General features: G+C 40.9%; 2 protein-coding genes across 2 annotated transcripts in view; one reads left to right on the forward strand and one right to left on the reverse strand.

The window, feature by feature from the left end:
- The window catches only part of LOC100968217 (collagen alpha-6(VI) chain), a 154,029-nt gene that overhangs the window by 111,654 nt on the left and 14,396 nt on the right, over positions 1-27,979 (forward strand). The window contains exons 28-35 of the mRNA XM_003829444.7: positions 995-1,057; positions 7,001-7,063; positions 8,162-8,197; positions 8,317-8,353; positions 10,319-10,330; positions 14,399-14,892; positions 24,041-24,137; positions 27,003-27,674. Coding sequence (XP_003829492.5) covers positions 995-1,057; positions 7,001-7,063; positions 8,162-8,197; positions 8,317-8,353; positions 10,319-10,330; positions 14,399-14,892; positions 24,041-24,137; positions 27,003-27,674 — 1,474 coding nt within the window. The remainder of the gene's footprint in view (positions 1-994; positions 1,058-7,000; positions 7,064-8,161; positions 8,198-8,316; positions 8,354-10,318; positions 10,331-14,398; positions 14,893-24,040; positions 24,138-27,002; positions 27,675-27,979) is intronic.
- PIK3R4 (phosphoinositide-3-kinase regulatory subunit 4) overlaps positions 14,360-27,979 on the reverse strand; it is a 102,992-nt gene continuing 89,372 nt past the window's right edge. The window contains exon 20 of the mRNA XM_034957364.3: positions 14,360-24,129. Coding sequence (XP_034813255.2) covers positions 24,091-24,129 — 39 coding nt within the window. The 3' untranslated portion in view covers positions 14,360-24,090. The remainder of the gene's footprint in view (positions 24,130-27,979) is intronic.

Consider the following 27,979-nt stretch of genomic DNA (forward strand, 5'->3'; position numbering starts at 1 on the left):
TAGAAGAACAGTTAATGATAAATAAATGTCCTACCTTTGTGGGGAGAAGGAGGGAAGAAAGAAATAGACCAATATTTTTTCAATTTTTAAGATTATACATTTGTTTAGGAGTGTAAGGCTTAAAAAGTATTTGTAGTTTTTTAATTAGTATGAGAAGATAGAAAACTTATCCTTTTAAAATTTTTTCCTCAAATTTACTCCTTCCCTCTACATATATATTTTCTTATTTACTGAAAGAAAAGTATAATGTAAGGCCAGGCGTGGTGGCTCATGCCTGTAATCTCAGCACTTTGGGAGGCCAAGGCAGGTGGATCACTTGAAGTCAGGGATTTGAGACCAGCCTGGCCAACATGGCAAAACCCCATCTCTACGAAAAATACAAAAATTAGCTAGGCGTGGTGGTGCATGCCTGTAGTCCCAGCTACTCAGGAGCCTAAGGTGGGAGGATCACTTGAACCCAGGAGATGGAGGTTATAGTAAGCTGAGATCTCTCCACTGCACTCCAGCTTGGGTGACACCGCGAGACTCTGTCTCCAAAAAAAAATAAAAGTAGAAAGAAAAGTGTAATGTAAAGAAAATAAGAGTTATTTGATTTTACCTGTCTCAGTTTTCCCAATATGTTTATAAATCATCTTTAGATAACTAGTTAGCAATGACATCTTCTACCTTGGAGATACCACTTTTTCTAGAAACCCTTACTGAACTCAGTAAATGCCAGGTCCTATGATAGAGTCAGAGGATAAAATAAAGAACAAAGTTCATTTCTCCAAAGAGCCAGTGTTCTCACTGGGGAGACAGCAGAGTGAAACAATGCTGATGCAGTGTGCTATGTAGAGAGTTACACAAATGCAAACACATTCACACTCTTCAAAGAAGGCTGTTAAAAATGCATATGAAAAATGTCTTCATGTTAGAATCAGTTTAAAGATGCAAATATGTTACATATGTATATGTTTGATTTTAATAACTATTTTACTTTAATAAATGTATTTAGGGTGAGATTGGGGACCCTGGTGGTCCAGGAGAGACTGGGCTGAAGGGAGCTAGAGGCAAAATGGTAAGCTTCTTAGATTCCAATTGCTGACAACCTCACTACATTGGGAAGTCCTCCTTCGTGCATTTACAATAATTTGAGTTGTCTTTTGTTACCAGTGACTTGCAAAATGCATGTGTTTTCTATTAAGGCAAACTTGGGGAAGGGGAATGGATAGTCATCTCTCAATGCCAGTGCAAAAACAATGAACTGTTTGCTTTTAGTGAGCAAGTTCACCTGTTCTAGCTGCCAGGGTACCATACTTAACACTGGTAATAAGATTTTTTAAAAGAAATCCTTGTGATTCAAAACAGCTTTTACACTGCCAAAATGTAGTTAGTTTAATCCTGTCTCCCTGGCAGGTTTACTGCAACCTAATGCCCACTGGCATCTTGTCTTCACTATTCAGGTTTTGTTAATCTACTTTTAATGAGATACATGCAGAAAGGTCTTCTCATTTAGCTCAAGGAGGTTATCTCTTGAGCTTTGTGAGAAAGTTTGCTTACTGTGTAACTGAGTAGGTCTTTATTCTGTAGAGGGTCTTAGATATTGCCTAGTGCTTTGAGTCACTTGGAATAAACACAGGTCTCCAGTACAATTCATCCTGTAGGCTTGCCTTGGGTTCCTGTGGATTAAGAATGGATTTCTTGCATTTGCTGACTCTCTATATATCTTAGACTGTGTATAAGTGAGAATGCTGTTTTAGTTTTTTAAAAGACAGTCCTAAGATAATTGTCTCTTGATACAGCGATCATCTTTTTTCTTCAGAACAGCACTGATCAGGCAAACTGGTCTTAATTTATCATGTCAATTAGCAAGAATTTTAAAAGTCTGATAAAAATGTATACTTGAAATTGTTTTCCAGTTTTGTCTTCATAGCTAATTTTGCTCTGATCTATTTTTGTTTCTACAATCTATACGATCTTTATGTATAGATATTACTTGTGTAGGTTTTAGGTGTACAAAATAAGGAAACTCCTCTTCTTCTGCCTCTTCCTCCCCCTCCCCCTCCCCTCCCCCTCCCCTCCCCCTCCCCCTGCCCTTTGTCCCCCTCTCCCTCCCCTTCCTCTCCCTCCTCTTCCTCTCCCTCCTCTTCCTCTCCTTCCTCTCCCTCCCCCTCCCCTTCCTCTCCCTCCCCCTCCCCTTCCTCTCCCTCCCCCTCTCCCTCCCCTTCCTCCCCCTTCCTCCCCTCCCCTCCCCCTGCCCTTTGTCCCCCTCTCCCTCCCCTTCCTCTCCCTCCCCCTCCCCTTCCTCTCCCTCCCCCTCCCCTTCCTCTCCCTCCCCCTCTCCCTCCCCTTCCTCCCCCTTCCTCCCCTCCCCTCCCCCTGCCCTTTGTCCCCCTCTCCCTCCCCTTCCTCTCCCTCCCCCTCCCCTTCCTCTCCCTCCCCCTCCCCTTCCTCTCCCTCCCCCTCCCCTCCCTCCCCCTCCCCCTCCTCCTCCTCCAATGAGAACTGCCTCCCAGCTATAATGCTTATCCTCATACATGTTTTTGGATGGCTATCCATTAACATTATGCTCTAAAAAAAAAGACGAAGACAGATATAATTAGAAAAATAATTGGAAAAGACTTTCAAATTAATCCAGATGTCATCTGCATTGAAGTATCTCTGGATCATTTATTTCCCTTGGCTTATTAATGAAGAAGTTTAACCTTGAACATCAGAAGCATGCTAACAAGTTCATGGTTGGATCCCTCCCCACAAAGGCACATTAATCATTTTTAAAGACAATAAACGAATGGGAAACATAAACTTTTTCTGTTGGCCTTTGAAAATGTTTGGAAATTTTTTTTTCTCCATGTTGGACAATTTATCACTGTTCTTAACTTGCTCTTTCCACCCACCCAGCTACTTTTTCCAGCTTTACATTAGTGTTTTTGGATTTGAAGTTGAAGTTTAGACATTGAAAATATCCAGGTTTTCTCTCTAAAAGAGCTGAAGTTTCTGTTGGAAGATTTTGGTAAAACTTCAACTTAAATTCTGAATGCTTCGTCAGTTCTCTTTGAATGATTATACTCCTTGTTTAAATTCTCTAAATCTTCACCTTGATTTTTTTTTCCTCAAAAAACATTTTTTAAATTTTGCCATGATTTTTAACCTGTTTTATTTTGTGTATATATGTATGTTTGTATGCATTTTGTTTTTCTTTTTCCCACCTTTAAAAGCACGCACATAGTTTAAAGCAGGGTTTCTCCATATCAGCACTGTTGACATTTTGGGCTGGATAAGGCTTTGTTGAGGGGCTGTCCTGTGCCTTGTAGAATGTTTATCCACATCCTTGGCACCTACCCACTAGATTCCAGCATCAGCTACCCTCTGTCCTTCCCACACCCCAGGTTATGACAATCAAAAACATCTTCAGACATTGCCATATGTCCCAGGGAAAAAAAGGAGTCAAAATTCTCCCTTGCTAAGAACCACTGGTTTAGAGAGTCAAATAACAAAGTTTGTTATATTAAAAAAAAAAAAATCCTTCACCCCCTCACTCACTCCCATTTCCTTCTCCCCAGAAACAACAGCTGTCACTTCTGAACTGATTTGTTTCAGAATTGACAATATGCCTCTAAATATCATACATTCTTACTTTTTTGATTTATAAATTTTAAGCATCATGAACTGATTCCTCCTGCTATAAAAGTTGCTGAGGTACCTTTCTTGATTTTCCCTTATCTAAATCCTGTCTGAAAACATTTAGATGAGGCAAGCGTTCTCTCCAACTTAATCCCAACCCAGAGCCTTCCAACCTGACCCACCCGATGGAGGTTCGTCTGTGGCTGGTGCCCAGCTGCCATACTGCAATCGTCCTTCACCTTCACCCTTCCCTTTGCCTCTCTTCTGCGTTGGATCTCTGCTTCTCATTCTTATTCTCAGACTCCTCTTGTTGGATTTCTCCCTTGTTTCATGGAAAACTCATCCAGTAGCCTGCTAAGAAGGGGTGAATGAAAGGTATAGTTTTTGAAACAGCTAACATCTGAAAGGGATTTGTAGTACCTTGAGATGTGATTGGATATTTTGGCTGGTATACAGTTCTGGGTTGGAATTAATTTCTCAGAATTTTGAAGGCTGTCATTCCTCCATTATTTCTAACTTCTTTTGTTACTTGGGGAAGCCCAAAGCCATTCTGATTCCTGATGTGGCCAGTGTTCTCTCTCTGGCACCTTATTGCATAATTTCTCTGTCTGCAGTGTTTTGATATTTCCTGGGTTTTATGAGTTGATGTCCATTTTTATCCATTTTCCTGGGCACTAGGTAGGTCCTTCATAGGCACTAGGAGCCTGGAAATATGTGTCCTCCAAAGAAGTGTTGGTCAATTATTTTGATGATTTCTTGCCCTTTATATTCTCCATTCCCTATTTATAAAATACCTATTATTGGGTGTATTAGTATTAATTTTCTTATTTTTTCTGTTCTGTCGTCCAGCTTTTTGTCTTTTTGCTCTACTTTCTGGGAGAGTTCATTGAGTTTATTTTACAGTGTTTCATACTTGAATTTTCAAGAGCTTGTTCTTGTTCTCTGAATGTTCCTTTTTATAGCATACTGTTTTTGTTTCATGATTAAAATATCTTCTCTTACCTTTCTGAGAATATAAATATTTTTGTCTTTTTTGCCCAACGTAGTCTGTTTCCTGCATTTTATTTTCCTTTCTGTTTTGAACTCTATTACTCAGATTTTTCAGGAATGAGCTATTTCTTCATATTTAAGAATTGAAGACAAAAAGACTGATTGGGGTCAGGTGCGGTGGCTCACGCCTATCATCCCAGCACTCTGGGAGGCTTAAGCAGGCAGATTGCTTCAGCCCAGCAGTTTGAGACCAGCCTGGGCAACATGGCAAAACCCCATCTCTACAAAAAATACAAAAATTAGCCACGCGTGGTGGCACGTACCTGTAGCCCCAGCTACCAGGGGGCTGAGGTGTGAGGATCACCTGAGCCCAGGAAGTCTTGGCTACATTGAGCTAAGATTGCACCACTGCATTCGAGCCTGGGTGAGACTGAGATCCTGTCTCAAAAAAAAAAAAAAAAAAAAGCGACTGATTGGAAGCTCTGAGAACATGAGTGGGGCTTGTCAACTACCAGTTTCCCAGAGAGTGATCTAGCTAAATTCTTTGTTTAGCAAACCTCTGAGATCAATATCTTTTGGTCTTTCTTCTTTGTCTAGTGAAGTTCTCCTGAAAAAACTTCTTACAATTTCCTACCTGGAGGGTAAAGGTCTGGCTGCCAGCTTTCTAGGAGCCATATAGAAAAAGACAGCTGGAGACTCACACATTTACTGTACATACCCTCATTTACTCTCCCTGTCTCAGATACTGTAGGTTCTCAACTCAGTCTGGAGTCCCACCTTGGTTTTACCTCTCTTTGTTGCTAGGGTGGGAAAAGGGACATTCACCCAACCCTTGAGAATAGAGAGGAGATTTGGAGATTCCTAAAATGATTTTCAACTAAACATCTTTACTTCACCTTTTTCCCTCACCTCCACTTCTGGAGGTTCCCGGTGCTGCCAAATCCTCAGCCTTCTGGGACGTATGATATAAAACACATTGGTTCTTGGCTTTCCCTGCTGCTGGCTTAGGATTCAACCTTCTCAGGTCTGTTCAGTCATTTAACACTTACACATTTGCTTTCCAGATTCACATTTTATGGCTGTCATCTCCTTTTTCATTCTCCCCACCATTGTTTTTTGCCTTTAAAATAATCTACTTACTGTCATTTTAGTAAGATATTGGAAAGGAATGAAAGTAAATATATGTACTCAATCTGCTATTTTCTCCTTGGAGGTTAACCTTTATCTTCTAAATAAAAATATTTTATTTTTCACTCAAGCAAGCACACTGTCAATATCATTGGAATGCCCAAAGGATATCAATCATTATTTACTGTTTTATAGGTAATGCTTTTACAAATTAAGTTGATTTTAAACTTCATTTTTTATTCCTGTAAATGTTGTAAATCCTGTGGCATTTTGAATGAAGAAAGAAATATTCCAGTTTTTAAACTAAGTCCTAGCTTTATGATAAACTTATTGTTGAATGCACATGAAAATATTTCTGACATCTAGTAAGCAGATAACAACTGTTTTTGGTGCTGTTATTCCCCATTTCATTACAATATTTCCAAATAATGATTGTGTTTCTATTGTTTTAAAAGTTTTTGTATTTCAATTTTGTTTTTCTAGACTTTTTGCTTTTTGTTTTTTCAGTTTAGTTACCTACCACTCCATTTAGATAAAAAGTTTTCCGTTGACCAGCAATTCTAGTCCTAGCAATCTTCCCTAAGGAAATAATCAGAATTATGCATATAACTTTATAATAGTATTGCCTTATAATAGCATCACCTAATAGTGAAATCAATCACTTGAGAGTCACACGGAACTTTTTACAAGATGATTATTAATGCCTGACAGTAACTGACAGAATTGAATTCACCTGGTATGGAAGAAGCAGCTGTGATAATAGGGTGTCCTGGTGGGTGGGGGTCCTATTACCTGTTGCCTATTACAACAACAAAGAGTAAGGGACTAACTAAATTACCTATTGCCTGTTACAACAACAAACAGTAAGGGACTAACTAAATCATGGTACAACCATGTGATGGGATACTATGCAGCTGTGAAAAATGATTTTGCCAAATAATGTTTACTAACTGAAATTGTCCAGAGATATATTTAGTTTAAAAGGTAACAGAGAAAAGTATGATTCAAATGAGTTTTAAAAACGAATATATGTCTTAATACCAAAAAAAAAATAAGAAAAGACATCAAAATGTTAATGAGGATTATTTGGGGAAGAAGGGATTGCTGGCAATATTTTTTCCTTCTTTATGTTTTTTGGAAAACTCTCAATTTCCTAAAATAAAAGTGAAATTTTCACTTTTGAATTTTCACCTTTGAATTTTAATTTTTTTAAATTTGAATTTACACACACACATACATACATGTATAAATACAATTTTAAAATAAATTCTCCTTTGAGATATCTGCTGGGCTTCCAGGAGAGATGGGATCCCCTGGGGAACCAGGACCTCCTGGACATAAGGTAAGTAGAAAAACTATAAACCACAGCAGGTCCTTTTCCATTTAAAAAAAAAAAAAGTCAGTGCATGAAATCTTCATTGTCCAAATGTGCATGCCTTCTGTCTCTGCTTCTTGGCCACTTTTTTCCCAATTTTATGGGGGAGAAAATACTGATTAAATATTTAGAGGTGAAAAAATACTGATTAAATACATCTCTTGAGAGAGAGGGGAAATTGAAGGAGGAAACCAAAAGTATTTAGACTAAAATGGTATTTCTCAATTATCATATTCTGTATCTGTGCAATCTTTCTATATGTAATAAATGATCATTGGATGAATGGAAGTGAAAGGAAGTAAATAGTGACTGTGATCAATGTTGCATTCACATGGAACTTATTTGCTTCAGGAGGTCAGGGGGGGCTCTGTTGCATTTTTTTCTTGGGTGTCTCTCTTTGAAAGAAGCCAGACTCTTCTTCTGAAGATGGGATTGAACACATGAGATTAAAACCAGTTCCATTTGTTCTTCTATCCCAAACTCTGACAGATTATATGTGTGTGTGTGTGTGTGTGTGTGTGTGTGTATTTTTTGTTTTGGGAAGGTAGTTGAGATAACCTTTCCAGATGTTCAATTGAGTCCGATCCTTTTGTCAGCTAACAAATGATGGGAACAGATTAAGGTTCAGCTCTGGCTGCTGTTCAGTGGCTCAGTCAAAGAATGGGGGTTGAAGACCTTGAAACTTCTGCTATGAAAGAGGGCAGCTGCACATGTGTGGCTCACTTTAGCTAGTCCTGAGGCGTAGGCGTGCTCCAGAGCTCTGCGGCAAGTGTCAGGTTGTCAGCTCCATCCTGGTAATTCTGGACAATGCTTGTTAGCCAGAGATGGACCCGGAGGAAAGCGGCCTCTCAAGGCTTGTGTGCACCAGGCTTGCTGCTTAAAGTTTGTTCTTTCCAGAATGTTACTGTTAATTAGGTAATGAGTACCTACCTTCCACCTGCCTCTTACAATTTAATGAGAATAAAACTTTTAAAAGTTATCACTTTCTGAGGGCAATGTTGGTGCACACTGGCTACTGATGTGTATGTCTAGAGGCATTAAAACAATGTTTTGTTTGTTTTCTAGGGTGTGAAAGGAGCCAAAGGCTTGGCTTCATTTTCCGTACGTATCTCCCGACTACAACAGAGTGTTCTGAGTGCTCCATTAAATTTACTTATTTTTAAACTTCAGGGCCTAGCAATTTGTTATTTAATTGTTTCTGTTTTATTTTCGAACTGCAGACATGTGAGCTCATTCAGTATGTGCGAGACCGCAGTCGTAAGTACCCTGCTTAAAATGATCACCCAAGTTGTCAGCATTCATACAAGAAAAGCAGAGAACTCTACACTCAGAATTGAATTCACCAGCCAATTTCTTAAAATTGGAGATGTCACTGCATGTATTTTTGAGTCAGCATAGACTGGTGACTTTTAACTCCCTCTCTGGTTGCTATCATGTCTATTGAAACCCATGTCAAGCAGTAAGAAATAATCTATTGAGTGCTTTTAATCTAAAGAAAATTGAGATTTGATGTCTGAATTCACCTAATAGTGAAATCAATCACTTGAGAGTCCCATGGAACTTTTTAAAAGATGATTATTAACGCCTGACAGTAACTGACAGTAATTGAATTCACCTGGCATGAAAGAAGCAGCCATGATAATAGGGTGTCCTGGTGGGTGCGAGTCCTGACTTTGGTTTATTGTTTTATTCCTTTCCCGGGAAGATATGTTTGATTATTTTTTGTTGGACTGATTGATTTGCTTTAAAAATTCATAGTAATACTCATTCTGCCAATATTTTTTCTTTCTCAAAATTTTAAAATCAAAATGACATTTTGATTTGGCAAATGCTGATTAGAATTTGTTTTAAACCTTTCTAACAGCCTGTTCTATCAAAATATGTGTTGATACCATCAAAAAAAATTTCATGTGCAAGATTAGGAGAGAGTTGACTCTTCAGTGTTCATCTACAAATGCATAATGACTTTCCAAATAACAATATGACAGAAAAGAGGAGCCAAAAGTTTCCTCCAGATATTTCGGGGGAAGAAAAATAAATTAGAGCCTATTTCTGTAGAGAACATTGGTCTCAAAGACAGACATTTAAAAGCTTTGAATGCAGTGTCTATTGGAACTCTGTCTTTTTGTAGCAGAATAGAACCATGATGGGAATCAAAACACATATATACATTGAGTCATGAAGATGGGTTGTTTTGGGGCTCAATTAGCGCGGTGGGTTTTATGACATAGGAACCATGTAAATTGTAATGACTCAAGGGCAAATCCAAGTATATTGAGACCTGATGTTTTAAAATTTAAGGGACTCCATAAAAAATCACAAATCTAAAAGTGGGTGCAAAGGTATTTCAAAAGTAAGTGTTATTTAGAACAAAAAAAAAGAAATCATAACCATTAACTTTTGCATATTTTATTTTATATGAGTATGTGATTGTGCGAACAACATGGCTAGGGTTCCTGCCAGGAAAGGCATTGCAAGGGGACCCCTGCAAAAGAGAAGTCTAAAGCAGCGTTGTCCAATAGAAGTTTCTGCAGTGATGGAAGTGTTCCCTGTGATGTCCAGTACAGTAGCCACAAGACACATGTGGCTTTGAGCATTTCAAATGTGGCTAGTGCAACTGAGAAGCTGAATTTTTATTTAATTCTAATTAATTTTAATAGCTGCATGTGGCTTGTGGCTGCCATGTTGAACAGTACAGGTCTAAAGCAAGTGTACATTTAGTTCAGAGTAAATCCACCTCTGATACTTACATAAAATATAAATATGCATATAATATACATATAGTATATACATATATACTATACAAAGATATAGATACATTTGTGTGTGTGTGTATATATATATAAATGATAGTTATAGATATCTACATGGGAAAAATTTAGAGTAAAGAGAGGTTGGATCTGTCAGCTTTCCAAATTCAGCGCACCTCCCTGCAATGTCATTTTCCCTCCCAGGCAGAAAGTCTTTGTTTCTTGACAGCCGGCTGCAGGCCGCTGATTTATGGCTGTATGTTGTCCCATTTCTCACATCCTCTTCCCTTTGGAAAGAATAGTGCTTTTACCAAGATGTTAGACTCTGTCTGCATTTTCTCCAAACTCTGTTGCCTTGATTTTTGAGTCATCTACAAAAAGCAGACAGGATAGAACCTTTCTTTCCTGCACGATACAGAACTCTCTTCTCCTACCAAATAATAATCCAATCTCCTTTGTTCTTCTTCCCCAGCTGGCAGGCATGGTGAGTAATCTTTATTTACAGCATGCTTTAATCAAGCTCTAAAATGTCATACATCTGGAAAGATGAGTTAGAGCAATGTATTGGCTTCCAAATGACACAAATTTTATCTGGGCTTTCTTTGCTGCTGCCTCATACTGGTAGCAGAGTCTTGCCTCCAATAAATCACTCAGCTGTAGCTGAGCTTCACAGCTATTTCTCAACCAAGCGATTTGCTTTTTTATTAATAAAAAATCATTAAGATATTAATATCTTAATGACTAACATCACCATTCACCTTGCTTTTAAAGGTTTAAAAAATATGTTGGGGTTTTTTTTAGACAGGGTCTTGCTCTGTCACACAGGCTGATCACTGTTCATTGCATTCTTGACCTTCTGGGCTCAAGTGATCCTTCCACTTCAACCTCCGGAGTAGTTGGGACTACAGGCACATGCCATCATGCTTGACTAATTTTTGTATTTTTTGTAGAGGCAGGGTTTTGCCATGTTGCCCATGCTGGTCCTGAACTCCTGGGCTCAAGTGATCCACCTGCTTTGGCATCTCAAAGTGCTGGGATTACAGGTGTGAGCCACTGTGCCTGGCCAAAAGTAGTATTTCTTACTCCCTTCATTTTCTCCCTGTGTCATATCATCTCTGTCATCCAGTGGTTAATTAGGGATTAAGAGGCAGAAGGCAGAATAAAAGCGGGGATGATCAGATAGCAAGTAAGTGGGATGTGCAACTCAGATAATGCCAGAATCCATGGAGCTCATGCCTAATGTTAATTATCAAGTTGGCTTCATATTTTTCAGTGCTAGTTTTCAGGTATCTTACAAATGCTTCTTACATGATGTTTTTGTGTAAACTTATCACCCTCTTATACATTTATACACTTTTAACTTTTGTATAAGCCCACAAACCCATGTCCTCTGATTGATTGTCCATGCATTTAAGAATATTTGTTGAAAGCCTAGTAAGTGCCAGTATGTGTAGTAGGCATTAGGGATACAGAGTTGAATAATGAATCTGCTTCCTGTGCTCAGAAACTTCCATTCTTATGGAGGATCCAGATCACAAACAAATAAACAAAGGGAAGCCCAGCACATTAGGTGCTATTTGAAAGAGATAACCTGCACATTGTGCACATGTACCCTAAAACTTAAAGTATAATAATAATAAAATAAAAAACAAAAAGAAAGAGATAAAGCATAGGATGCTGTGTCCTGGGATAATGTAAGGGGGGAGATGTTTTTGGACAGAGGGCTCTTTTTGGGGGCAGTGAAATTAAAGTTTAGACTGAAGAACACAAAGGAGCTGTCTTTTGGCTGGGCACGGTGGCTCACACCTGTAATCCCAGCACTTGGGAGCCCGAGGGAGGCGGATCACGAGGTCAGGAGTTTGAGACCAGCCTGGCCAACATAGTGAAACCCCGTCTCTACTAAAAATACAAAAAATTAGCTGGGCGTGGTGGCACACGCCTGTAATCCCAGCTGCTTGGGAGGCTGAGGCAGGAGAATCGCCTGAACCTGGGAGGTTGCAGTGAGCCGAGATCACACCACTGCATTCCAGCCCAGGTGATAGTGTGAGGCTCCGTCTCAAACAAAAAAACCAAAGGAGCCATCTTTCAAGAGCTGGGCGTAGGGAACTTTAAGTGCAAAGGCCATGAAACAGAACAGACCTGGGCATTTCCTAGGAACTGATGGAGCCCAACAAGGTTGAGACATAGGGAGGGGGAGAGTAGTGCATAAAAACATGGGGAATAGGCAGAGGCCAGAGCAAGCTGAGCTTTGCACATTATAAGGAGGCTGGATTTTATTTGAGTTGTGATGGGGAGGGTATTAAAGAGTATGTTGAAAGTACGTAGGGGAGGAGCATGATCTGATTTTAAAATATTACTTGGGCTGCTATGGGGAGAGTGGATTGTGGCAAGGGTGAAGGGTAGGAAATGTCAAAGCCAAAGGCCTAGTTTAGAGAGGACTGTAGTATTCAGGCAAATATGGTGGCGACCTGGATAAGGACCATCAGTGTTGTGTTTAGGTTACATGGCAGTGGTTTGGGCTGATCCTTGCCTCCCTGTTCTTTTTTTCACCTCCTCTGTGGCAAGTAGCAGTCCTCAGTACATAGTGTGAGGTCACAGAGCCATGTTAGTTGGGGAACCGCACGTGGCAATCCTTCCCTTTTTGAGGAGGGCCTCCTAGGTACCACTGCCATCCAGCCTGGGCTTCTTCAGAATCCTTGGGACTCCTGGCAGCTTGCTGGGTTTTTAGAGCTTGTGTTTTGGAAGCTGAATTAGTCCTTAGGTTTTTCCCCTAAAAACTTGAATTTTTTTTCATATCTTCAGCCAGTGCTGTGAACCTTCACCCACCCTTCTCTCTAAATTGTATCTGAAGCATTTTTGTTGTTGTTTCCATGTGCAAATAACCACCCCCCAAAAAATCAGAAGAATCACCTTCATGTTTAGTTCTACTGACTTTTTTAAACGATAAAAGTGACACCTCAATTTATAAAAATCTGTTCAGCCCAGTAATTTAGACTTAGAGACTAATACATGATTTCCTGTCTCCATTGAGATGAACAGTTTGATTTGGGTTTGAACATTTATTCTCACTGGTACTTCTTTTGCCTTTGAAGGATGTGGAGTCAAGGACGGGAGGAGGTCATAGTTTAGCACTAAGGTGGGCAAGGCCCAGTTGGCCCATGGCAGAGGGATGTCTCCTTGCCAGCCTACGTGAGCCCCAGCAAGTCTGAGTTCCTGAGCTTGTTGTAAAGCAAGATGGTCTTTGCTGTGTTTATTATCTCTGAATCTGACTTGCTGAAATCTGAATGAGAGGAGGCACCTCTCCAAGAGAAACACGTCACTGGGGTGTCCTTTTACCAACCAAATCCCAGCAACTAGGCATCTCACGTATTATTAAACTTTTGTTATTTCTATACCTGTTGCAAAGAACTGCTCTTTGTTGAGCTCTTTTTCATTCATTCAGCATTTGTTAGATATCTGATACATGGCAGGGACTAATAACTTAGAAGGTCAGCAGATACTCTTCCTATCCATGCATCATAAACTAGGATAAATGAACATAATCAGATAATCAAAAATAAGTTGTCAACTGTGACAAGTGCAAAGTACCGAAATTAGAATGATTTGGAACCAATGAGTATGGATGCATAAATATGCAATTAACACTTACAGTAGAGTTTACCAACCATAATCAGTTTCTCTAAGTAATAAGGCATATTTATTGAGTAAACTTGCATTTGTAACTGTTAAACAAAAATGTATCTGTTAAAGCTTTCCTCAGTCTCCTTTCAGTGATGTATTTCCCACAATGAAAAAGTCTGGAATGATAATTATAACAGCAATGGTTGACATTTATTGAGCACCTACTATGTGCCAGGTTCTGTTATTCTAAGTACTTTACCTGTGCTGATTCATTTAATGCTCACCTCAGGCCTATGTAGCAGGTGATGTTATGACTCACATTTTACAGATGAAGAAACTGAGGCGCAGACAGGATGAGTAATTCAGACAGGGTCACATGGCTGGTTAGTGATTGGGCCAGGGCACTAAACTCTACCCTGTATTGCCTACTCTCTTTGCGTCTCATTCTTTGCTCTGTAAACTATGTCAGTTTTCTTCCAATTTTTCTAAAATTATCAGAGCTTTCACAGCCTTTCCTTTTTAACTCTTATTACATTTCCTTATTAAGTAAAAAAAGAAATGTGTTTAACTGAGTAAAGTTCCAGCAACAAAACTTGATACTTTTGATCCAGTCTCTGCAGGTGAAGGGTATTTCCAGGAGCTCTCTATTGTTTAGAAGGAATTTGATAATGAACTTTAACATTTCATATAAAATAAAACTGAATTCCAGATGTTTTCCTTTTGTGCTTGATTCAAAAGAGCAGACTCAGCTTTTGGAATAACATCTATAATTATTCAAGATTTAAATATATTTTACATGTTTGTTTTAATACTTAAATTATTCTCTTTAAGTATTTGAATGCTTAACATTTAAAATTACTTTGCCTTCTATGTATCTTTTTTTTTTTTAAAAAAATAAGGATGCTATGTGTTAAGCGATATGGTCTTTTAGGAAAACCGGAATGCCCAGTGCACCCAACCGAGTTGGTGTTTGCCCTGGACCACTCCCGGGATGTCACTGAGCAGGAATTTGAGCGGATGAAGGAGATGATGGCTTTCCTGGTGAGAGACATTAAGGTCCGGGAGAACAGCTGCCCCGTGGGAGCGCGCATCGCCATCCTCTCCTATAACTCCCACACCAGGCACCTTGTGCGCTTCTCAGACGCCTACAAGAAGAGTCAACTTCTCAGAGAAATTGAAGCTATTCCTTATGAGAGATCCTCTGCCAGCAGGGAGATTGGCAGAGCAATGCGGTTTATTTCCAGGAATGTCTTCAAGCGGACGCTTCCGGGGGCACACACGAGAAAAATCGCCACATTTTTCAGCAGCGGTCAGTCCGCGGATGCCCACTCCATCACCACGGCCGCCATGGAGTTCGGCGCGCTTGAAATCATTCCCGTGGTGATCACTTTCAGCAACGTGCCCTCGGTCAGGCGCGCATTTGCGGTATGAGGATGAAACCTTTCACATGACAATTCTTACTTACCTTGCCTGTATTCAGAAGCCCCTATACTACCTTGCCTTCAAAATCAGGGCCATTTGTTAGGAAGTTTAAAAAATTCTGGATTGGCAGAGTAGAATAAGTATTTCTTACTGTGTACTGGGAACATGTTAAGCTCTTTCTATTAAATGGGATAATGTCTATTATTTATCTGTTTAATTTTCACAAGTAGTATGTATAAAATAGATGATGAGAAAACTGAGCATGCAGAAGTTAAGCCACTTTTCACGGTTCCCACAGCTAAGAAATGGCAATGTCAGAACTTTACTCCAAATTTGCTGTTCTAGTGCTTCCCCAAGCTACTCTTTGAGTTGCCTCTGAATCTAAAGATACTGAATCAGGAGGCCGGTAAACATACATGTCACTTAGTCAGGGTAGTAATTGTTGCTGTGTGATGAGAGCCAATTTGCCGATTTTATAACTTCACTAATTATGTAACGACCCACAATTTATAAAGGAAAAGCCATTGCAGTTATAGCTTCTTAGCTTGAGGAGTAAAATCTCAAATGTGTTGCATTCCTAAATAAATTCCCTGGGATTAAGACGACTGATGATAACTTTAAAATATCCCGTTAATAGTGGCTCAGTGGCAGGGCTTCATCACTGGGGAACTGCTGGGCCCAGCAAAGAGTCCTTCCAGTTGGCCTCTTGGCACCACATGGTGTTCTGTTCTCCATGTGGAGACCGTGAAGCGGGGGGCCAGGGAGCAGCAAAGAGGCATTGGAAAATTTAAATAAAAAGTCCAGGGCCGGGAGCGGTCGCTCACGCCTGTAATCCCAGCACTTTGGGAGGCTGAGGCGGGTGGATCACAAGGTCAGGAGATCGAGACCATCCTGGCTAACACGGTGAAACCCCGTCTCTACTAAAAATACAAAAATTAGCCGGGCGCGATGGCAGGCACCTGTAATCCCAGCTACTGGGGAGGCTGAGACAGGAGAATCGCTTGAACCCAGGCGGCAGAGCCAAGATCGTGCCATTGCACTCCAGCCTGGGTGACAGAGTGAGCCTCTGTCTCCAAAAAAAAAAAAAAAAAAGAGAGAGAGAAAAAGGCCAGCCATTTGAAAATATATTTAGAGAAAATAAGACAAGAAACAATCATTGTCTTCAAGCGTATGAAAAAGTATTACTGTGGAGAAAATTAGCCAGCTGAATTCCAAATTTGCAAAATCTCTTATTAGAGAAACTAGGGGTGACAGCAGTAGGAAACTTTAGGTTTTAAAAAAGAATTTTTGAAAGGCAATGTTGATTGACTGGGCATGAATTCATGCCAGTAGTCAAGATGTTACCTTTATCTGCAGGTCTTTTGTAAGGGCGGTCACTCACCTGTGGAGGGTGACTTCTGTTTTTCCTAGATTAGAGGCTAAAAGTGGCCTTTTGAGGCCCTTTCCACTGTTCTAAATTTTCTGTGAAAGTGTTGAAATAAGCATAACAGAGTTGGAATATATTTCTCATCTGTAAAATATGGAAAGCAGAAAGCACCTGGTTCCTAGAGTTAGTGTGAAGATTAATTCATGCAACACTGCATTAGTGCCAGTACATAGTGAGCAATCAAGAATGACAGCTTTTGGCTGGGTGCAGTGGCTCACGCCTGTAATCCCAGCACTTTGGGAGGCTGAGGCGGGCAGATCACGAGGTCCAGAGATCGAGACTATCCTGGCCAACATGGTGAAACCCCGTCTCTCCTAAAAATACTAAAATTAGCCGGGCACAGTGGCGTGTGCCTGTAATCCCAGCTACTCAGGTGGCTGAGGCAGGAGAATCGCTTGAACCCAGGAGGCAGAGGTTGCAGTGAGCCGAGATTGTGCCACTGCACTCCAGCCTGGGTGACAGAGCAAGACTCCATCTCAAAAAAAAAAAAAAAGAAAAAAAGAATGATAGCTTTTGCTTTAATTATTAGCATTCAGTTGCTTGATCCTGAACAAAAATTTGTTTAATAATAATCTAGGTTGTAAAGGAGCTGAAATTGCTATTATTAATAGTAGCATCATTGAACTAACCTTAGAATTATGCAAATGAAAGGCTGATGGATCAGGTTCAGATAGGGAAATGCAATAAAGTAGAAAATAGTGGGGCCGGGCTATGCAAATAGAGTTGCTATGAGAAGTAGCAGTAGCTAAAAAATTCAATAAGTGATTTTGGTTACATAGTCCTTGTAATTCCCTTATCCCTTGGTTTTGTTTAGTCATAAAAGGAGACAACTTTCTCTCCTGATGCAAATTGTGATATAAACTTAAACTGACACAATTCCACTCACCCACTCAAAGGTGTGTGTACAACATTTAACTTCTGAAAATGTACTTTGTGTTTTAAACTTTTGAGTGTTCACAGTCTCACCTAGAAATTGATGAATCTGGTTTCTTGATTCTACTCAAATCTTCTAGAAACTCTTAACTCCTTTTTTGAAGAAGTTCATCTCAAAAGAGCACCAATGAAGGTTTAAATTCTTCATAATGACCCCCATTAATGTAAGCAGCATTGGCCCCCAACACTGCAACTTATATGTGATTATCTGATTAATGTTTATTTTTCCTAATTTATGATGTGTGGCGATAGGAACAGTAACTGCTGATCTTCTAGTTTATTGGTCCCTGCCATACATCAGATATTTAACAAATGTTGAATGAATGAAAAAGCTCAGCGAAGAGCAGTTCTTTGCAACAGGTATAGAAAGAACAAAAGTTTAATAATGTGTGAGATGCCTAATGCTGGGATGTAGGTTGGTTAAAGGAAACCCCAGTGATGTGTTTCTCGTGGAGAGGTACCTCTTCTCATTCAGATATCAGCAAGTCAGATTCAGAGATGATAAACACAACAAGGACCACATTGCTTTATAACAAGCTCAGGAACTCAGACTTGCTATGGAGTCAGAGATGAAGTCAGAATTGCTCCCAAGTTTCATCCAACAGATGTTTAGTGAGTGCCTCATCTTATACACCAGGTACTGTCCTAGGGTCTGAGGATACAGGAGCAAACTGGAAAACCAAAAGGCCCACCCTGACGTTGGAAGATGAAACCAAGCAGGGTTGTCTGGAAGGGCTCAAAACAGAGCCATATATGCAACTTGGTTAGAACCCAATGACTGATATTACAGAAGAGAAATTACATTACTACCTCTATTTGCCGCCTTCTTTCTTTTATCCATTCTCTTCCATTGTGCTTTACCTACATTTAAACTGTTGTCCATTATTTTTTAAGAACAGAACTTGAAAGTCTCATGATACGATGCATTTTTTATTGTGGGTCCACATTTTAAAACCCTAGTTTGTTTCATACCTACCAAGGCTTTTCTAAATCTTGATCCATCTGGGAGTTAAGTAGTCCAGCATGAAATTTGGTACCTGTGCAGCCATGTGTGTTGGGACTCAGAAGCACCCGCTCTGACAGCATGTACTGATTTCCCTGTTTCTTAGCAAATGGACTGTGATCACCGTCTTGGAAGTTTTTCATGATAGTATGAAGTTGAGTGGCAAGCTGTGCCTTCCTTCACAAATGGAGGACCATTTTTTAATGGAAAAACATGTTTTTTGTTTGTTTGCTGATTTTGTCCCTAGGAATTTGCCTTTAGATTTGTTTAGCAATTGCTTCTTCTGATAAAATTTGACGTGCTGCACATTGAGGCTTCTAATCTAGGGTGAATCTCCCTTTCCAATATTTTGATAAGAAATATGTCTTTTAGCTAGCCTGGCTTTTTATTTTACACTGCTGTGTGGCGTCGCAGCTAAGAGGAAAATTAAGTGTAGTTTTTGACATTATAGATGATTCTCATGATTGGAGACAGAGTTGAAATGGGGGGAGACTTCTCATGGAAAACAAGAATTTTGGCACCCAACCTTTTTATTTTGAAGATAATTTTTATTTGTTTATATATAATTGTCTAGAAGAGAATTATTCATAATATTCATTGTATTTTTTCTTAGATGTTTAGACATGCCCCATGATGTTTAGAGAAGAAAGAGTAGGGTATCATTCAGAACCATTTGCTAACTGCCCCAAACCTCCCATCTGTGAATGTAATAGCTGTGCTTTCATCCAAGCTGGTGCTTCTTTGAATCCACAGGAGAGTGAGCAATAAGAAACATAAATAATAGGACCATTTTATTTTAAATCTTTAGCCCACATTCAGTTTAAGGAATTTTTCTGTAATATGCTAACTATACTTACTCCAGTGATATGTGGTAGGATGAATGAACTCTAAAACTACATCTTCCCGACTTTATTGACTGAAAGATTACTTGGTCAAGGGGGAAAGGTTGGGGGAAGTGGGGAGGTATTGGGTGAGAGTGCAGACCCCCTGTGGACTCTCCCCATAAAACAACTCACTAGAATCAATGAGAAGGTTGATGTTGCTCTAAGTTGACACCAGTGTGTTGATACGTGATTAAATGTGAGCCTAAATTATCAGCAGGGACCAACACCAGAAATATGGAAGTGGTCATGTTGTAGACATGTAGAACATGTAGAATACAAGACTAGTTAGCAAATGGCAGCAATGTTTGGGCAATGTCTTGAGAAACACTGCTCTAAATTAAGTTAGAGACCCACTGATAAAAAACTCTAATCATAAAGGTAGCTAATACAGAAGATGGAAGGTAGCCCTTGTTTGGGGAGAGCAAAACTTAAATCGGAGCCTTCCATAATCCACCCCTTCTGAGGCTCACTTGGCTCATCTTTAAATGGTTGCAATAAATGACATTATTCCTGATTTCTTCTAGATCAAATGTTCTGTGATTTTTTCCCCCTGGATCCTGATAGTTGGCAATAAGAAAGCTCTTGGCCCTTCCCAGCTAGTCTGAGCTATGCTGTCTGAACTGACACTGGGTTTGGTTTCCAGTCATTTACCACAATCCAGATGGAGTGAAGGCATGATTCACTTAAAACACTGCAAAGAGACACCTCTTAATAGCTATTAATAATGCAGACTAACTCTCCTGGTGTATAGTCAAGACTACTTTGTTTACAGATCACAAAAACCAATTTAAGCTAGCTTAGGTATACCCATATACACACATCCTAAGTAGACTTTATAAGTATCTGGAGCCCAGGTGTCCTCTGGTCCTAAGTCCAGATAAGCAGCCTCTGCTTTTACCCTGTGCTCATGTAACCTTCCAGTAGGTTCATTTTGCCTACTGCCCACATAGAGCTGACTTAGCAAAATGGGGAATTGCAGTAGAGAAAGAGCTTAATTAATGCAGAGCCAGCTGAACAAGAGACCGGGGTTTTATTATTACTCAAATCAGTCTCCCTGAGAATTTGGAGGCTAGGGCTTTTCAAGGATAGTTTGGGGGAAGAGGGGAGTGGTTAGGCAATGGCACTTGCTGCAGATTGGTTGGAAATGCAATCATAGGGGTGTGGAAAATGGTCTTCATACACTCTCAGTCACTTCTGGGTGGGGCCACAGGAGTGGTTGGTGGGTTCAGGTGGAGCCATTAGTTATCAGAAATGCAAAATAACCTGAAGACATCTCAAAGGGCCAATCATAGGTTCTACAGTAGTGATGTTATCTGTAGGAGTAAATTGGGGAAGTTATGTATCTTGCGAGCTCCAGAATAATGGCTAGTAATGAGTAATATAGCCCATTGTTCCTGAGGTGTCCAGGATCCCCTTTTTACCCTCCAAAGTGCCTCATAGATAAGCAATTTTGTTTGGGTTAAATCTTTCCCACGGTGGCCATTGTAACTCTTATTTTTGGTAAGGTTCACCCATTTCTCTAGAAGAGAATAGGTTCCAAGATAGAAGACTTGTTGAATCCAGATGATCCCACTCTTCTCTGTCTTCCTTAATCTTACCAACCTACTGGACCCAGTCCAGCTTCTGCCTGACCCAGTCAGACATCTGAGGCCTCTAATTGGATGCAATCCTATTAATTACAGGATCCAATCTGATCTTGGACCCAGCCAATATAAAAATTAAATAAACTTGAAGAGCTCAAAACACAAGTTCGTGGAGCTTGAATCAAAGAGAACTCACCCATGATCCCAGTTGCTGTGAGAGATCAATGGGCACAATGGACCAGGCAGGTATATATACCTGGTCACTTGGTGCACCTGGGAGTCACTGGAAGTCTACTTTGGATCCCATTTGTGATACCAAAGTGTTAAAAACTTTAGGCAAGTTAAATTTTGCAGAGTTTATTTGCACTAAGAGCCATTTGTAAATCTGTCATGGGATCTTTGGGGTGTTGCTCCACCAGCTGGAAACCTCTGTGGCCAGTGGTGCCTTTGCCCAAGTTTTTACTCAGGCCCACTAGGCTTGTTCCACCCATTCAGCCTGGAAGGCTGTGCTTGGCTCATGCTACCAGCCTGAATCTCACACCTGCCAAGGGCAAGTCAGGCATGGAGCAGCGAGGGGTGTGTGAGCAAGTGATTGTGGGGTGGCAGGGTGGGCAGCTCCCTGCGAGGCTGTGGCTGGACCAGGTGTACCTCAAGCAGCTTCCACAGCTGGCACTGGGGAACACGGTGGCACCTGGAAGCTTGGAGATGCCAGGAACTGCAGACACCCAGAGAGGGTATCACAGCCCTGACTTGAGGAGCTCCTAGGTCTGGGCTCCCCAGAGGGCTGCAGCTCTTCTCTCTTCTCTCCTCTCTCCTCACCTTGTTGTCACCTACAACGTGGTGAAAAAGGAGCATGTTTCAGCCCTGTTTGTGTTACAGCTGTTTTAGCTCTACCATTCAGTAGGTCCTGAGTTTTTGTCCTGCATCCTGGAAGAATGAGGTACACAGACAAGGGTGAACAAGGTGAAGAGGAGCTTTATTGAGTGACAGAACAGCTCAGAGGAGACCTGCAGTGGGTAGCTCCTCTCCGCAGACAAGGTCTCCTGATGAGTGTCTGGCTCTCAGCAGAGAGGAGGCCCTGGGGTGGGTAGCTCCTCTCTGCAGCTGGTCATCTGGTGGCCTCCTTGAGTCTGTCCGAGTCCAGGGTTTTTATGGGTTTCAGAGGGGAGGAAGTGTGTGCTGATTGATTAATGGGAGGCCACTGACGGGCCAGAAAAAGCACCATAAGTTCCCATTTTGGTCAGCCCAGCCCCCAGGCTTCGGGCCCCCCTGGCTTGAAGGTGGGGTTTCACTGAGGACCCACCCCTTTCCACACAGAGGCCTGTCTGACTCCTTCTGTCATCCAATGGAGCCCAGGCTGTTTGCACTGAGGGGTGCCTACAGGCCAGTACCAAGCTGCCCTGAGCACCCCCCTTGGACTCCCTCTCGTGCTTGTTAGCACCCAAATTCGGGAGGGGGCTGAGGCAGTGAGGCTGGCATGTCAGCACTGCCCATGGTGTGTGCACACCTGGCCGGGTTGCAACAGTGCCTGGGCTCAGCCTCAACTTTGCTCCAAGATCAGAGCAGGTGCTGGAGCAGAGAGAGGCTAGGTAGCAGGAGCAGGCATTTCTGAGCTGGTAGGGGCAAGGGGTTTCCCAGGTCTCTAAGAGCGCAGAAATGCCTGGGCCCACAGCCACGGCCAGGCGGCTGCAACTGCTCCCAGGAGGGCAGGGCCCCTGCCTACTCCCAGCCCCCAAGAGCACAGGGATGCCTGGGTCTGGAGCCACAGCTGGATGGCCGCAGCTGCATTCAAGGAGCAGGAGGCTCTTACCCTGCCAACTCAGAAGCGGGTGGGGCTTCCACCTGTTCCCAGCTCCAAGGGTTCCATGGAGTGTGCAGCCCCGACTGCACTCAGGTAGCATGAGCCAAGCACAGCCTGCCAGGCTGAATGAGTGGGACAAGCCTAGTGGGCCTGACTGCAGCCAGCATCATGGCAGTGGCCACTCCAGATGGGCCACCACTGCCATCAAATCGAGCAGCCCTCAGAACCAGAGGAGTTTCAGAGAGCTGCTCGTCACAATGTGGCAGGCAGTGTTTATGGATGAAAATGGAAGTGAACTACAGAAACAGCTTGACTGATTACGGTTCGGCCTTTGCCTCATTTGAACATGGTCTAATCAGTTGGCCACTTGTGACTAACAAGCGTAGCCGCTATGATTGGCTAAGACTTGGCTATTTGTTTAAAAAAAAAAAAAAAAAAAACTCCTAAGATAGGTTTTCAGTTAGTACGTACTAAGTTAGGTTGCAGTTGGTTACATGAGGACTCAAAGTACAGAGGTGTCCTCAGGCCAAATGTACTTTAACACAATATCTAGTCCAGTTAGCTCTGGTTGAAGACAGAGTTACGCCATATAAACAACTGATGAAGTTCTACCTCTGTGGATTAATTATGGTGATGGGGGATCTTCCCAGAGAAAGAGGGTAGTCATTAGCTTAGGACAGGAGAATCAGGAAAAAACTAAAATATCATCTGACTCATCTCTTAGGCATTAGATAAGGTCATGCCTACAGTTTTTCTTTAATTATCAATGATCTCTGGGTCAATTAGCAAAGCTCATAATTCTTGTTCAGAGCCTCCTTATCTTCCCCCTGTTCTCTACCCTCAAGCTCCCCCTGTGGGTTACTAACAATGGGGCCAAGTTGGGAAAGGGCTTGGAGTTGTTCAGAGAGCTGCATCGACGTAGATCTGAGTGTATTTCAAAGACAGCTTCAATGCCTAGTTTATAGTAGAAACCTAAAGATAGTTTATAAAGGGCATCCTGTGATTTTACATGGGTCTCTGAGACTTAGGTAGGGGAGAGGAGGTCTCTGATACTCTTTCTTAAATGGCTTCAGTGTCTTTTGATCGGTCCTTTTAACGTTTCATTGAGCTTCAGTTTCCCCATCTGTAAAATGGGGATGATGAGCATAATAACTCACTGTATTGCTGCAGTAATAGATACGAAAATATTTTGTGATCATTAACCACCCACACTGTACTCAGTCTGTGCAAGTGGTTTACAAATATGAACCCATTTAATGCTCACAGTAGTCCTGTTAGGAGGTAGTAGTACTCTTATTTTACAGATAAAGAAACATGGAAAATAACTTGTCATACAGTTAAATTAAGAGTCAAGGTTTAAACCCAGACAGAGCTCTTAGCCATGCTTACATGCTGTGCCTCCCCCGTACCTTCTTAGAAGGAGCAGTGTTACTCTCTCCAGATGTCAGTTCTCTATGTAGTCCTAAGAGGTTCTTGCAGCCCTACCCACTAAGCTCTTTCTGTTGCTTCTGCTTCTTTTAGATTGACGACACTGGCACATTTCAAGTAATAGTGGTTCCCTCCGGGGCCGACTACATACCAGCATTAGAGAGACTCCAGCGTTGCACTTTCTGCTATGGTAAGACCCAGAGAGAGAAGATAATTTGGTCAGGCCTATTAAGCATGATGAGTCACCACTGGCAGGGGCAACTGGAACTTGGCAGCAGGGATACTCATGGCCTTGGGAGGACCTCTCTGGGGTTCTGGGCGCACCCTGTCACACTTCATCTACCACAGATGAATCCTCTCAGCTCAGCAAACATGGTCTCTTCCTATATATCCCAGCAAAAGAGTTGCATTCCAGGCCTTTCTACATAGTGCAGCTTACAGGAAACGGTAATGATTCTTAGAAAAACAGCCTATTTCATTGCCAAGTTTTTATGCTATAAAGTATATTTATGTGTTTTCTAAATCTCAGATGTTCACAGCCACAAAGAAATGCTTGAAAGCAATTCAGCACCCTCCTACCTGCTTAGGAATATTTTTTAGTACAAAGTGGAAAATAGCAGAAATTCATACATTTCTCATTGAAAAAAGGCTTCATAGACTCCCAAATATTAAGCATCAGAAAGATTTGCAGTGTTGATTTATTTGTAGTGTTTTATACATAATGTATAGGTCTAACTAGAAAACTGGACTCTAATCTTCCATTTGAGTGTTCTAATAATTACAAAGACAGTGGAAGCCACTGGAATCATTGGTGGCTGTAATAGCTAAGAGATATAAAGCATTTTCTGTAGGCCATGCACTGTTCTAATTCATGTAATATCAATGATGGTGATAATGACAGTTAATACTTAAACTATTGTGCTTATGTTCCAAGCACTGTTTTAATAACTTTAAATGAATTATGTCATTCAGTCTTTAAAATCACCCTAAAACATTTAAACTACTATTAGTTCCATTTTATAGATGAGAAAAATAAAGCTTAGAGATAATAATTTGCTCAGGGCTTCACAGCCATATTAAACCCAAGAAGGCTGACTCTAAACTGTCTGCAGTTTATGAAAAACAGGTCTCATTCTTCCACTCCCTAAACCTCTCCATTTGAGCCTGTAGAAAATGCTTGATTTTTCTCCTTCACATGTATCAGTGAGATGCAAATGCCTGCCATATAAATGACCTAAATGAGGAAGGTAGTAATTCTGAGGGAGAAGTAGGGTTTCTGGTCTTCTAATAACCCCTCTTCTTTCTGTCTTCCCTCTGCTCCCCTCTATCAAATTTCCCTCTTTCCCTCTCCTTCTCTTGACTGCACAGAATTGGTTTAGGCGCTGACAATCTTACTCAAAACAGTTAAAGTGCTTTACATACTGTGGGGAGATACATTCCACCCTATGTATTCTCAGTTGCTTTTTCAAACATGTCAGTTACAACAGTGTGATGGTATGTTGCATAGTCAGAAGTTGCACATGTGTGACTGGGGATAGATTTTGGCTTCATTTCTTGGCTTAAACCCTTGTTTTGTCTCTTAGGCATATAATAAAAGAGATTTTGGCTGTTGCTTCCTGCAATTAAAAATCCTACAAAACTGAGCAAATGGGCAGCCTGCTGTCCCTGATTTTAGAAACTGCTTTGCACACAGGTGACTGTTCTATCATCTGACCATTATACAGGACCATAAAATTTTAGTTAATTTCAGTAAGGGAACCATAACTTATCCAAAGTCACATCTTTATTGAGTCCATGAACAAGACTGTAGTGAGAATTTTCTTACATCCCCTAGGATCAGCACTCTGGTTATTAATCTTTCATCTAAGTTTTTATTTGTGGCCCATGCCTATATATCTAGTACCAACTGTCCATACTCATGTTACTCCATTTTTCTTTCTTATCTTTGGTTATTAAAGAGGCTATTTTCATCCTCAACCATCAACTACTATTGAAAACCCAGGATTACAAAATGTCAGCCCTGAAAGGGGTCTGTAGGTGAGTCTGGTCCTACCACCTAATTTTGCAGAACTATGCTGAACTGAAGCCCAGTGGTGACTTGGCTAGGGGCACACAGCTTGTTACTGAAACGAGACCAGAACCCAAGCATCCCAGCTCTCAGGCCAAGGGGCCTCCCCACTACTATACCACCTGGCCTCATCTCTAACAATAAAATACTGACTTCCTATATAGAAACTTCTAGAAATACTGGTGTGTCCTTAGGCAAAATTATTTTACTATCCTGGCCACAGTCTCTTCTGTAAAATTACAACATTAAATGACCTTTAAGAACCTTCCATTTCCATTTTTTTATTCCTCTGAATATTCATTGTGGTCATATTCAATAAAATCCCCTGTTTTTATTACTATGCATTCTTTTATTAAATGAGATATGCATATTTATAAAATGACCTCATTTAGGAAAGTCCATTAATATCTAATATTCATTTAACAAACATGTATTCAGTTTTCAACTAATGAGCACTATGGAAATGCAAAGATGAGCTTTGTCCTTAAGGATCACTCATAGGTAGACATTGAGTTATAAACTTATTTAAATTGAAATAAAAGATACATTACTTTGTTCACTTTTACTTTGTAAGCACTTCTTCATAGTAGAACAATATAAGCATAGTGATAATATTGTCAATCTAGAGGGATCAGTCACTGTTATGTTGTGATACAGTATACCCTTGCATGCACGAGGCCAGTTGTCCACTTCAAATGACATAAACTTGAGACACAGCCAAGATTAAACTTCTGTTGAAAACAGCGTAATCTTTAAAAGTCTGATAGCATTAGTAAATGGAGTCCAAGACACAAGCTGGGTATAAAATCTGTACTTTTGGGAGACAGATGCAAACCATGTACTAGGAAATCTTCCTGTTACTATTAAAGTATTTAGTCACTATTTTAACATCAAAGACTATGCAGTTTCCAAATGTCAAAATATTTGACATGCTATCTTCCCTTTTCTATTTCTACTTAGTAACCCAGAGTAACTTTTGGTTCACAGATGTATGCAAGCCAGATGCTTCTTGTGACCAAGCCAGACCACCCCCTGTGCAGTCTTACATGGATGCTGCTTTCCTTCTGGATGGCTCCCGGAACATGGGAAGTGCTGAATTTGAAGACATAAGAGCCTTCCTTGGAGCACTATTAGATCACTTTGAAATCACCCCAGAGCCGGAGACTTCTGTCACTGGAGACCGGGTGGCCCTACTGAGCCATGCTCCCCCCGACTTCCTACCCAACACTCAGAAGAGTCCAGTTAGAGCTGAGTTCAATCTTACCACCTACAGAAGTAAGCGCCTCATGAAGAGGCATGTGCACGAGTCAGTTAAACAACTAAATGGAGATGCTTTTATTGGTTATGCCTTACAGTGGACTCTGGACAATGTATTTTTAAGTACACCCAATCTGAGAAGAAACAAAGTCATATTTGTGATATCTGCTGGGGAAACCAGCCACTTAGATGGGGAAATCTTAAAGAAGGAATCCTTGCGAGCCAAATGTCAGGGATATGCCCTATTTGTGTTTTCCCTTGGCCCTAATTGGGATGACAAGGAACTGGAGGATCTCGCCAGCCACCCTTTGGATCACCACCTGGTCCAGCTTGGCCGAATTCATAAACCTGACCACAGTTACGGTGTGAAGTTTGTGAAGTCCTTTATAAACTCAATCAGGCGTAAGTCATAAAATCTGTTGTTCTCTGCACTTTAAGAATATACTTGGTATTACTAAAAAAAGGTTGATGAGCTAACATGGATACTTGGAAACCTCTTGTCTGTCTTCAAGGGCACTTCAGGGTCAGAAAGGAAAATATATAATGACGGATGGTAGAAGGGAGGAAACCTCTGATTCCTACACATTTAGTTTTCTGGCTTTTTTTTTTTTTTTTATGCCTCTGGTTCCTATAGAGAAGGAATCATAACAAGCAGCTGTTCACACATCTGTCTTCATGGAGCAGTGCAGTCCGGGGGTGTGAAGTCA

The sequence above is a fragment of the Pan paniscus genome, chromosome 2 (assembly GCF_029289425.2).
Source record: "Pan paniscus chromosome 2, NHGRI_mPanPan1-v2.0_pri, whole genome shotgun sequence".
Lineage (NCBI taxonomy): Eukaryota > Metazoa > Chordata > Mammalia > Primates > Hominidae > Pan > Pan paniscus.